The following is a 13,355-nucleotide window of genomic DNA, read 5'->3' on the forward strand; positions in this document are numbered from 1 at the left end:
CGTCGTAATCGAGACGACGTAAAAATGGCCAAATATCTAGCTAAAAACGCACTTGACCTCAACCAACAAGAGGACCTTTCGGATCGTTTAAGTAGACCGTCTTTCCGTTCCACGTCTATACTTTACAGACTTCTGGAAATCTCCAGCTCGTACATAATCATCTAAGCTCAAAGCTCTATACTGCGCTGCCTTGCATTCGAATCGGTTGTTTGCATGTGCAAGATGTACGGTCGGGATCGAACTGAGTGGTCGCAATCGAATATTTGCCTGTTTGTTATCTATAAAGTCCTGCTTCTCTAAATTTGTAAATTATTCTGATATTTCACTTGAACATTTCCATAAAATTGTGTAGAATTTATTTTGGTGATGTCCGTTGAATAATCACCGCAATTCCCTTAAAGTTATTCTCAGACTTCCTTTGGAATTGTACCCTCAAAATTTGATTCCTTTGGTATTTTTAACGGATTGTGGGATCCTTTTTCACAATAGCTTGTTGTAATTCTGACATTCATTCTAAAATCTTATCAAAATTCTTTTGGAAAAAAATTCCAAGAATCTTGAAAATCAAAACATTCACGCACCACAGGAAGTTGCAATCCAGCCGCAACAGGAGATGGATGTGTTAAAAATCTAAAGAAACCCGCCCTATTCGACATCTTTGTACAGCTGGATAAAGTCGGCGAAGTTGTCCATGTAAAAATCGCGCAGCTTCTCTGGCTTCTGGTGCGATCGTAGCATATCCATGGAGGTGCCTCCGCTCAGCATCAGCAGTTTCGGGAAACCGCAGCGTGATCCAAAGCCCATATCCTGTGGCAGCATGTCTCCGACGAACAGGACACGCTTCGGCCGAGTCACTTTGAACTGCTCCAGAACAAAGTCTGCCAAATTCTGTTTGGGTTTGCCGAGACCGGTGGTACGTTCCAGCACTTCGATGAAGTATTCCTGTCCGATGACGTCCATATGGTGACCCAGAGGCCTAAATGCCCTTAATTTGGGCCCATACATAAATTCAGCAATCGACTAAATTTTCAATAGCGACCAAAAATATCCATTAGTACCATCCCAATGACGCGTTCATCTTGATAAATTTAATAAATAGCAGATTTTTAGCGATGGGTCCAATCTTAGATCCATAGGCCAACATTAGAGCCATTTCCCCTATTCTAATTATATTCTGGTGATATTTTTAAAACGAATGCTGAGGAGAACTCCAAGTGAATTTTCATGAGAAATCTCCGTTGAATATGGAATGGAGTATTCTGAAGTCTTCAGAATTACTTGAAAGTTCACCAAATTTTCCTGAAGGTAATGAAACTGCCTTGAAGTTCTTTTGTAGTTTGAGAAACTAGCCTGATGCTCATCGAATTTTTAAACTTCCCTGAACTTGGACTTCCTAAAGTTTCCTCAATATTCCTAACGATCATGGATCTTCTCTAAGGTTTTAAAAATTTGCTGAAGGTCTCGAAACTTCTTTAAAATGTTTGTAATTTCCCTAATGTTAACGCAACTGCTCTGAAGTTTTCTGTTCTTTCCTGAAGTGTTCGAAACTTCTCTAAAGTTTTTGCAGTTCTCATGAAGCTTGTTGTACTGCCCTGAATTTACTTGAACTGTCCTACAAATGTTTAAGCTTCCGTGAACTTCTGAACTTATGTGAAGACCTCAATAATTTGCTTAACATTTGAAGTTCTCTGAAAATCTGAAAATTTCTTAAAGTTTCCCGTTAATTTTCTGAAATTAACTCCCCTTGAAATTCCCCTGTTTTTGGAAGTTCCTGCAGGCCTCGGATCTTTCCTTAAGTTTCGTAGAGTTCTAAGAAGTTTTAAAAATGTTTCTAAAGATCGCTGCACTTCTGTGAAGTTTTCCTTAAATTTCTGGAACTTCTTTAAGCTTCTGCAATTTTCTTGGAATCAAATCAAAATAATTAATATTGTTCTATGATTTTCGCTGAAGTTCTCAAACTTTTTTTTCAGAAGTTCATAGAACCACCGACGAACCGACTGGAGCATTTCGTTTGTCCGCAATTCGATTTTTCAAATGAGCGATCGAGATAGGTCAATATAAATTTTACGTGTGTTCGTGTCCTTGCTCATGATATGACGCGATCGGATGAGTAGATGGCGGTAGTGTTCAACGTATTTTAAATATGGCGTCTTAGGTAAGATTTTGAAAGAAGCTTCTCTGAGCTGTCACGTCGGTTCGTCTAGACTTTCCTGATGCTATTAAAACTGTGCAGAAAATTCTGAATTTTCTTAAAGTGCTCAAGGCTGCCCTGAATTTCTCAGTATTTTTTATAAGAACCCAAAGTTTAACTGACATTTATTGAATTGCCTTGAAGTTTCCATACTTTATAAAGGCTCACGGAAATTTGTCTTAAATCACTAATTTTCCCTGAACTTATCTGGTCATCACTGAAGTTTTCTATGCTTACTTGATGAAGTTCTCTAAATTTGTTGAATGTTCCGGCTAATTTTCTAATGTACAGCTAGCGTTCCGAATCATAAGGGCTTAACTGCGATGATCGATTCTCTGCATCTATTTTCGCTTATGTTAATAATTCGACTAGATTGACATTTCTCGACGTTTGATGCTGCGGTTGCTAGCTAATACAACCTTCCACTACACTGGATTGTGATAATTTCGGATAATTGGATCACTGAAAAGAGAAAATCGATGAAGAGAATCGGTCATAGCAGTTAGGCCCTTATGATTCTGAAGGCTAGATATTCATAATTCCATGACGCTTCAGAAGTTTTCGGATCAATCGTAGAACTCTCGGAATATCCCATAATTCAAATGCAAAATTCCTTAAATTAAGGAATTGATCTGAAGTTATCTGATCGTCCATGAAGTACTCGGACCTTTGGTAAATATCAAGAAACGATCTAAAAATATCTAGGAGAAATGGCTCTAATGTTGGCCTATGGATCTAAGATTGGGCCCATCGCTAAAAATCTGATTTTTATCAATTTTATCTAAATGAACGCGTTGTTGGGACGGTACTAATGGATATTTTTGGTCGCTATTGAAAATTTAGTCGATTGCTGGATTTATATATGGGCCCAAATTCGGGTCATTAAGGCCGACATTATATCCATTTCCCCTATTTTTTTAAAAATTCTCTGCAATTTCTTGAAGATATCGTCGCTGGCTAAAAGTTCCCGCATTTTTTTTTAATTATAAGAACTTCTTATCAACGTAGCTAAATTTGCGCAATTATTTGATGTTCTTGAAATTTCCATGATGTAACACTCATGAAATACTCTCAGATTTTCCGGTTGTTCATTTTATTTTTAATGTTTTCCAGAAATTTTCCCGGAGCTATGCGATGTTTCCGGAAATTCCATGAGTTTCTCGAAACTTTTTTAAGTTTCTGCAATTTCCTTGAAATTATTTTAACCACCTGTTGATTCCCTAATTTGACTTGATGTGCTCAGAGCTTCCCTGAAACTCTAACTATATAGAAAATCTCGGTTCTGCGCTGAAATAAATGGAATTCTGATAAACACCTCAATGAAATTCTCTGGACCACTGCACAGTGGTACAGAATGCAGATTTAGCTGGAATGATATGTTTTGAGCCTGAAATTGAAACTTTAGACTAAAAGTCTCTTCTACAAAGTTATTCCTTATAGTTAGGCCCTCATTTTTATGACAATGAATTCTAGGGTGGTTCCTATTATCATTAAAATCAAAAATCTAACTTTTTTGTTTGAATAAATTAAGGTATACATTCTTCGGCAAAGTTATAGCTGAGCTAATTTCAAGCAACTTTGTTGAAAATAACTTTTTTGTATCTCTTAAATTGGCCGATTTACAGCTATTTTCTTGAATTGAGTTAGGGTGGCTCTTAAAAAAACAGTTTTTTTGCTCTATTTTTTTATTTCGAATTTCTCAGCAAAGGTGTCTTCAGATAACTTTTAGATCTTAAGTAGGCGCAAATTTTTGCTGCACAAAGCTTGTCAATATCTTTCGCCGATCGAGAGTTATTGACGTTTTTATACTAAAAATATGCACTTTTCAAATGTTAATATCTCTGGTTGGGGCAAACAAAAAAAAAGTTTTTTTGCAGCATTTGAAAAGGCGTATGTTATTCTCAATAATATGAAAAAATTGGAGGTATGTTATTTTTTAAACTCGTATAAAATCAATTTGAATTTATTCATATTTTTTACTATATTTGAGTATATCTTTTTTATAAGAAGAGATACAGGCAACAAATTCAGCTATAAAACATTCGTCTTAAAGAGTTTTAAAATGCTCTAGAAGAAACTTTCATGAGAATTTTCAAATAAAAAAGTTATTGTTAAAAACCTATTTTTTTCCAGGAACACCCTAAGTCAACTCCGAAAAATTACTCTAAAATGAGAACGTTAAGAGATAGAAAAATTTTTTCTTCGACAAAGTTGCTTGCAAGTAACTTAACTACAACTTTTTTGAACTACACATGTTTATATTTTGTAAAACAAAAAAGTTAGTTTTAAAAATTCCCTAATTTGAGGACCACCCTGACGTCTGAAAACACCAAAAGAAGGGAATTTTTAAGAACAAAAACTTCTTTGAAGACACTAAATGTCCAAATATTGAAACAAATGTACTAGCACATTTTATATAAATTTGTCATTAGTGTGGTCCTATGGAATCCATCTTTTGCCAATAACTTTTTTATTTGAAAATTCTCATGAAAGTTATCTTCTAGAGCATTTTAAAACTCTTTAAGACGAATGTTTTATAGCTGAATTTGTTGCCTGTATCTCTTCTAATAAAAAAGATATACTCAAATATAGTAAAAAATATGAATAAATTCAAATTGATTTTATACGAGTTTAAAAAATAACATACCTCCAATTTTTTCATATTATTGACATATATATAAATAACATACGCCTTTTCAAATGCTGCAAAAAAACTTTTTTTTTGTTTGCCCCAACCAGAGATATTAACATTTGAAAAGTGCATATTTTTAGTATAAAAACGTCAATAACTCTTGATCGGCGAAAGATATTGACAAGCTTTGTGCAGCAAAAATTTGCGCCTACTTAAGATCTAAAAGTTATCTGAAGACACTTTTGCTGAGAAATTCTAAATAAGAAAAATAGAGCAAAAAAACTGTTTTTTTAAGAGCCACCCTAACTCAATTCAAGAAAATAGCTGTAAATCGGCCAATTTAAGAGATACAAAAAAGTTATTTCCAACAAAGTTGCTTGAAATTAGCTCAGCTATAACTTTGCCGAAGAATGTATACATTAATTTATTCAAACAAAAAAGTTAGATTTTTGATTTTAATGATAATAGGAACCACCCTAGAATTCATTGTCATAAAAATGAGGGCCTAACTATAAGGAACAACTTTGTAGAAGAGACTTTTAGTCTAAAGTTTCAATGTTAGGCTCAAAACATATCATTCCAGCTAAATCTGCATTCTGGACCACTGTGCACTGTGATGTTCCTAAAATAAAAGTTTTCATAAATTTTCTGAAAGTTTCTGTAACATCTTAATAGTTTTCGATTTTTTATTCAACACATCATGGAACTATCCTGAATTTCTCGCAACTCACCCTTATAGATCTTTAAACTGCTTCAAAAGTTTGGATTAAAGTAACGGGAACTGTTCTTTAGATCTCTGAAATTTCCCAAAGATCTCTAGATCTAGCTTTTCTGAGGTACTTAGAACTTCTTAAAAGTTTCCACAATTTTCCTCAAGTTCTCTATACTTTTGAAGTTCTCTTGGCACCGGTCAAGCTCTCCAAAATTCTAGGAACTTATTAAAAACTCATGCAGTTTTTTGGAAGCTAATATAACCGCTTTGAGGTTCCTAATGCTTCCAGTAAGTTCCCTAAATTTTCAGGATGTTTACTACTGTTTTGTTCCCGCAGTTTGTTTATAAAGCTTCACTGAAATTATCAGTATTTTCTTTCATTACTCAGAACTTCTGTAAAGTTCCTTCAATTGTTGTGAAGTTAATGGGATTTCACTGAAGATCTCTAATCTTTCATAAAGTTGATTACAAACTTGAAATAAATCATTTCTCACCCGCCCCCCCCCCCCCAATTCTGACACTTTAAACATTTTCAATATCTTGCACTTGCACATGGAATACGAAACTTAAGTACATTGAATATTTTGAGATCTAAGACATACTAACATTAAGTATTAGCGGTACGGAAGGCGATATTTTTGATCGACAAATCGCCTTTGCGGAATTTTTTTCAATTACCCGACAGCACGTCCTCACCAGCTGGCAACAAAAATGGAATGAGAGTGATCTGGGAAGATGGTTACATTCTATTCTCCCACAGGTGTCGAACAAGCCATGGTTCAAAGGATTGGACATGAGCCGTGACTCTATACGTGTAAAGGGTGATACGGTCAAAATTTGGTCAAGGGAAAACGCGTGTAAATCGGTGAAATCGTTTATTTAAAAAATCAAATTAAATTTCTTTTTCAAGTTCAATTAGTGTAAAATTCAGGAAAAATATTCAGTTAGGCTTCCGCTTTTCCAAATCCGAATTGCCGGGCCTTACGCTTGACCCCTGCCATCAGATTTTGTACAGCCACCTTGTCCACCTTCTTCGCCGCAGAAAGCCAGTTTGCCTTGAACTGCTGCTCGCCCTTAGCAGTTTTTTTTGGTCTTCTTTAGGTTCCGCTTGACAATAGCCCAGTATTTCTCAATTGGGCGGAGCTCTGGCGTGTTGGGAGGGTTCTTGTCCTTGGGAACCACCTGCACGTTGTTGGCGGCGTACCACTCCATGGCCTTTTTACCGTAATGGCAAGATGCCAAATCCGGCCAAAACAGTACGGAACAACCGTGTTTCTTCAGGAAAGGCAGCAGACGTTTATTCAAACACTCTTTCACGTAAATTTCTTGGTTGACAGTTCCGGAAGCTATGAAAATGCTGCTTTTCAAGCCACAGGTACAGATGGCTTGCCAAACCAGATATTTCTTTGCGAACTTTGACAGTTTCATGTGCTTGAAAACATCTGCTACCTTTCCCCTTCCTTTTGCCGTATAAAACTCCTGTCCCGGAAGCTGCTTGTAGTCGGCTTTGACGTAGGTTTCGTCGTCCATTACCACGCAGTCAAACTTCGTCAGCATCGTCGTGTACAGCCTCCGGGATCGCGCTTTGGCCGTCGTATTTTGTTTATCATCGCGATTTGGAGTCACTACCTTCTTGTAAGTCGATAGTCCGGCTCGTTTTTTGGCTCGATGCACGGTTGTAGACGATACACCCAGCTTATTTGCGGCATCTCGGAGAGAGAGGTTAGGGTTTCGCTTGAAACTACCGGCAACTCTCTTTGTCGTCTCAGCGGCTTCCGGTTTTCGATTTCCCCCCGATCCAGACTTCCTGGCTGTCGACAAACGTTCCCCAAACACTTTAATTACATTTGTAACGGTTGATTTGGCAACTTTTAGCGATTTTGCCAACTTTGCGTGCGAGTAGCTCGGATTTTCGCGATGCGCGAGCAAAATTTTGATACGCTGCTCTTCTTGCTTGGACGGCATTTTGACAACTGAAGAGTGAATTCCAAAATCAAAATAGGAGCAACATTCTACACACACACACCTTCAAAATGAGGGGTGTTCAGGTTTTTTAAATGCAAAATTGAAAGAAATACGTCAAGTTGATATTGACCAAATTTTGACCGTATAACCCTTTAATGTCAAGGCTCATGTCCAATCACTACTCGTTAGACTCGCATTTCTTCCGAATCGGGCTCGCAGGCAGCAATTTGTGCGCTTGTGGTAGTGGCTATCACGATATCGACCACGTGCTTTGGTCATGCACCCTCCATTGTGTTGCTAGATCCGAGTTATCCGCATCCCTCAGGACCCGAGGAAAACAACCTTTGCCCGTTAGAGACATCTTGGCGATCCGAGATCTCGATAAAATTTATGTGTTTTAAAAAGGGATCGATCTGAGGATTTAGTAGTTAGTGACATCTTCTGTTCTCTCAAGTTGCTAGGTCTCCATCGGTGTACCCGCCATGTTTGTCTTTTTCTCCAGAATGTCACTTAGTTCTAGATCAAGAGCACATGCTCTAAAAAACCTTGTGTTCTCAATCCCTACCCTGCCACCCATTTGTTACAATTTGTTACCCCTAACCTAGAGATAGCCGCGAGTAATCGGCCCCCGCTTTCCTAACGTTAGTTTTAAGTAATTTTGTATCCCAAACGATGAATATCGGCTCCGCAAAGCTATGGAAAAGCATCCAACAAAATATCTCAAATTACTGAACATGCAGCAAGATATAGTTTTGCTGGAAGCCATTCAGCAATTTGTTTTGCTGGAACTCGATTTCAAAATTTGGTATGTGCTGATGGTTTTCCTTGCTAATTCATTCATGGATCGCCCCGTCGTGCGGCTTTTTTCACTTCTGTGTTTGTGCAAGGGTTCCAAATCACATTGTTCTTCAACCTGGAGCATGCTTACGCACAGATACATGCAAAAGCCAGTTGATTGCTTAGGAAAACGAAATCGCGTTGAAATGAAATTGCGTTACAAAAAAATGATTTGCATTGAAATAATGCATTTTACAGGTATATTGTCTTCGGAGGAAATGTTCCTAACAATATTTTGAAACGATCTACGGGAGCAAAATATGACCTTTCATACGAAATACATGTGTAATTGATAAGCAAAGTTAGCGACCACTATAATTGTGGTCCTAAAATTGAACTTAGAAAATGGTATACAGAAAATTTAAACAATAAAACAATCCTGTAAAAATTGCTAGAGATAGCAATATTAGTTTTTTTAATTTTGCACGGAAGAGTTTTTTTGATTGAGCGCTGCGTTATTTTGTAGAAAGTCGATGAAGTGAGTCATTCTAAACCGATCCACTTTAACCTTAAAACAAAGCTTTCCTATTATAAGCCTGGAAATCAGCGGTTAAAGTTCTGGAAAAACCTTGAAAAACTCAAGGAATTTAATTTAGCCAAATGAGTCGACACCCCCTGTAGATAGAGAAAGATGATTAAACGTCTAAAACCTCTGCAAGAAGAATATGGCTCAATCTTGAAATAAATTCACGCTAATAAAGTTGAAAATAGTGACTGATTATAAGAAAAAGTTACTTTACTGACTTGGCCTTAAAAAAGGATACTTTTTAGCGACTGACTTGAAAAAAAATGACCAAGCACTCAAAAATGACTCCCTATCAGCCCTGCCCTCATGAGAACCAGCCTGATATCCTCCGACGAACTATACGCCTTTTTAATGCACCACCAACGTAGAGTGCGCCACGCGAGATCGAGAAGAAACGTCAACCAAACCGTTTGTTTACATCAGAATAAGTATTTTCCCCAACGCAAATACCAGCATTTTTCATTCAAAATCTTGCCAATTTCCATCGGTAATTGTCTTATTGTACGATTTTCCACACATTTGAACTGATTTGCACCTTAACTATTCATACACAAGAAATCCGGAAGATCATAACCACTAAGGCATTTTTCTAATTATCCATTTTTCTCAACAAAAATATTGCTGAACACCAGCAGGATCTTTTCAAAAACGTTACAGAATTAAATTTTTCAACTGTAGATTAAGTTTTGCTTATCAGGAAACGTAAAAAAGTGTTCCGCTTCCTATGTCTCAAAGCAAAAATTTATGCTCACAACACTCTTTTTGACGTTCTCCTATTCACCACCAGAAGTTGAATCGATCGTTTAGTTTCTATTAAAAAGGCCTATTGCTCGGTCATTGGCGACTGGAGTCTCTTTTTAAATAGAGGACAAACGAGGCCTTCCAACAAGCTAGCGGGCAGCTCTTTTTGCTCCCGCATCTCAGCAAAAAAAAAACGGGAACTCAATCAAGCGTATTACGTATGAAATGGTAATGACCTCTTCCCCATCCATATGATTCGTGTGTGCGATGGATTACTCTCTTTTATTACAAGCGTTACAAACCATCTTTAACAACATCTTAAAATTTGTAGGTACACCAATATAAATGCATCGATCTATTTTTTGAAGTTTTTGCTGAGTTAATTGGCAAATCAAAGTTGGCACTCGTGGAGAATAGAAGAACTATGAAAGTGATGATGGTTTCAAAGATTTCCTCAGGGAAGGTATACGAGTGCAATCCTTAAATGCTTTTATTTTGCAAATGGAGCATTTTATTTAAATCTGCTTTGTGCTACAGTGGTAGAAAAGCTGATATCTATGTATGCACCTAAAAATCTGAAATGAATTTTTTTCTATATTATATGTCTATTAAGTAGTCCTTAAGTTTTCTACTAACGTAGCATTAACCAGATTTAAATAAAATGTTCCATTTGCAAAATAAAAGCATTTTAAGATTGCCCTCGTATACCTCACCGTGTAAAATTTTGAAACCATCACTCTCATAGTTCTTCTATTCTCCACTAGTGCCAACTTTGATTTGCCAATTCTTGACGCGTTTCAAATGTCTTTATGTCCATTGGCCCAGTCGTGAACGAGAGGATACTCATCAAACGCTCTTCAGGTAATACAAGGTACTCTGGGGCAACTTAACGTGCGCGAGGAAGTTGAAACAGATACAGAGATAAACATATTTTGTAATTTTCAACTACAAACTGGAGCAGGTTTTTGAATATAAAATTGCACGTTTGACGATCAGTAATTCAATGAGTTGAAGCTGAAATTTACACGTTCGTTGAAAATTCAATTAATTTCAATTGGACTTTTCACTGTTATGTAAAAACACAGATGCATGTACAATTCAATGCAAATTAATGGATTAATAAATACTATCACGTAAAATTTATGTTGAATTGCTGTATGTTTCACTAATGCCAGAAAATAAATCAATGTGCTAAAACAAAATTACAAAATTCAGCGGCATTGCGCACTAGCGCAAACTTCTGTACAGACATTATCACGTCCAATTGTATTGGTGCACTATCTCAGAACTGTGGTAGTGAAAATCCGAGGAAAATACAAAACAAACCGCTGTCAAACACATTTCGACTGATCAAAATCAATAGATTTTGAGGTTAGTACCCGAGGAAAGTATTAAACAACTTTACACGGCGATAGGTCCGCTAGTGTGCGTGCGTTAAACGTCATTAATCTCTATTAAAGCTATTCATTATGAGAAACGCCTTCCGTTTCACCTTCCCCACGAGGTTTCAGCTTACCCCGGTGTTCCTTATATCTATGTAGAGAGTTACTGCATAGCTCCCACAGAGAGGGAACGAACGAGAGAGGCCAGTTGCTGTAATTATTTTTCGTTACAAGAGGATTTTATTCAATTCTGTGCATACACACATGTACCTACTCTGCTAGCAGTTAGAGCGTCGCGGCTGATGTTAGTCACCGGTCAGGCAGTTTCATAACATCTGCTCGCACAACTGTCTCAAGTGGAGCGCGATGTTTTGGTGGATCGGAGTGTACGCTGTTCTGCTGTGGGCTTACAACAGCTTCCTGGAGTCGCTTTCCTCCGTCATCTGGGGAACGATTCGAAGTGTTGTCCGAAAGGAAAAGCTATCCCAACGCTATGGACCTTGGGCAGGTATGTTTTGTGCTTTAATTCAAATTAAGTGATTTCAAACGTGGAGAGATTTGTATTGCAGTCATCACCGGGGCAACGGATGGCATTGGCAAGTGCTACGCAGAGTGTTTAGCAAGCAAGGGACTCAATATAATGCTTATCTCACGAACGGAATCCAAACTGATAAAGGTGGCCAGCGAAATCGAGCAAAAGTATGGAGTCGAAACACGATGGATCCAGGTGGACTTTTCTGATGGCCCTCACATTTACGCTGATTTGCGTGAAAAGCTCGCCTCGATCGATATTGGGTTGCTAGGTAAGTTTAAACGACCTTCCACCACCTAATGCATAAATTCGATTCTCTTCGTTTTTTTTTAAAGTGAACAACGTTGGCTTTCTGCCGGAGCTTGGATCTTTTGCACAGAACACCGAATCTGATCTCCTGACCTTGATCAATCTGAACGTAATGGCTACAACGATGCTGACGCATATGATTCTGCCTGCGATGAAAAGTCGCCGGCGGGGCATTGTAATCAACGTAGCATCAAGTTCGGGCTATGTGCCAATACCTTACCTGACGGCATACAGTGCATCCAAGGCGTTTGTGGTGAACTTCAGTTTGGCCCTGAGTCATGAGCTTCGGGGCACTGGCGTCGAGTGTCAGGTCGTGTCACCATCGATAGTACAAACCAACATGGCCCATCAGTACACGGATGGTATTCCGTGGTACGTGCTTGTGCTGGAACCGGACCAGATGGCACGGTGGGGAGTGTTCACCATTGGAAAAACGGCACACACATGCGGTCATTGGTTGCACTGCTTACAGGTTTGTAGCGATTGGATGGGAATGGGTTTTGTATTAGACTCTAACATCATTTGATTACAGATTATATGGTGGGCGTTCCTTCCGTTGACACTGGCCATTCGATTCGCTGGTGGTCTCTTCGTAAAGGATGTCAATAAAATGAAATAGTGTGCTGTTGAGAATGATCTCCCAACTTGTCCTAAGCCCAGAGACAGAATCCGAATAGCCTTGTCTGCACAACTGTGGATCGAATTTAATTGATCGAATTGAATCAAACCTCTAGTAATGTTTTGCAATTGAATTCCAAACTCGAAAATCTTTTGGTAGCCTAATAAACGCTCAATAATACAAAGTGGAAAAAGCCCATAATTTAATGCGAAATTACCAATAAACCTGTTTACTCAAAGATGAAAAATAAATTCCTTGATATTCCCTGAATTTCTAGTCATTTTTTTCTGAAAAATTTCGAAGCGAAGGAAATCCAAGCTTTTTTCATAAAAAAACGCGGTTGTACAGCTTTGATATTAGACCTAACTGTAAAATTATTCGCTTTCATAGTTTTCGGCTACATTTGCCGGATTAGGGCAGGCACTCTGCTTCCCGGACGGCTATACGTGTGTGATTGGTGGTTTTCTCGCTTTCCGAGAAGTTTTAGAATCGAGAAAGAAAGTAAGATTCATCATGTTTGCAAGCATCAGAAGATTTGGCGCTATCTGCATTGTTTGATTTTTTTTTCTCCCCGGACCAGAAATTTGTGGCATCGCCAGTGATAATTTTAATTTCAGTTTATGATGTTGATTCGTTCGCAACTATTTTTGAAAAAAATTAATTGTTTTCGATCGAAAGTGTACTAAAAGTGCTTTTGAACGTGTTTCGCAGTTGGGTGTGATGAAATTCGTGCATTCCCGGTTGATTTTAAGTGGAAAATCCGTATCACAAAATTGCCAACCGATACCTTTTTTTGCCGTTCGACGACGACGGGTATGCTTTCGCGAGAGTGACGTTTATTATTGAGTCCGTTTCTTTGAACGGCTGTGTTTTTTTGTAACCAGCGGTGTAAGTGTGCCTGCGAATGGC

At 37.9% G+C, this 13,355-nt stretch overlaps 1 protein-coding gene across 1 annotated transcript; it reads left to right on the forward strand.

Moving 5' to 3' along the window:
• Nucleotides 1-11,275: 11,275 nt before the first annotated feature.
• LOC135699684 (inactive hydroxysteroid dehydrogenase-like protein 1) lies at nucleotides 11,276-12,450 on the forward strand. The gene is made up of 4 exons (XM_065219976.1): nucleotides 11,276-11,494; nucleotides 11,556-11,789; nucleotides 11,854-12,299; nucleotides 12,360-12,450. The coding sequence occupies exons 1-4, from the start codon at nucleotides 11,353-11,355 to the stop codon at nucleotides 12,444-12,446; spliced, it is 909 nt and encodes a 302-aa protein (XP_065076048.1). The 5' UTR covers nucleotides 11,276-11,352; the 3' UTR covers nucleotides 12,447-12,450.
• The last annotated feature ends 905 nt before the right edge of the window (nucleotides 12,451-13,355 follow it).

Source organism: Ochlerotatus camptorhynchus, unplaced genomic scaffold, assembly GCF_037179485.1.
Source record: "Ochlerotatus camptorhynchus isolate MF236.1 unplaced genomic scaffold, CSIRO-AGI_Acam_v1.1 ptg000114l, whole genome shotgun sequence".
NCBI lineage: Eukaryota > Metazoa > Arthropoda > Insecta > Diptera > Culicidae > Ochlerotatus > Ochlerotatus camptorhynchus.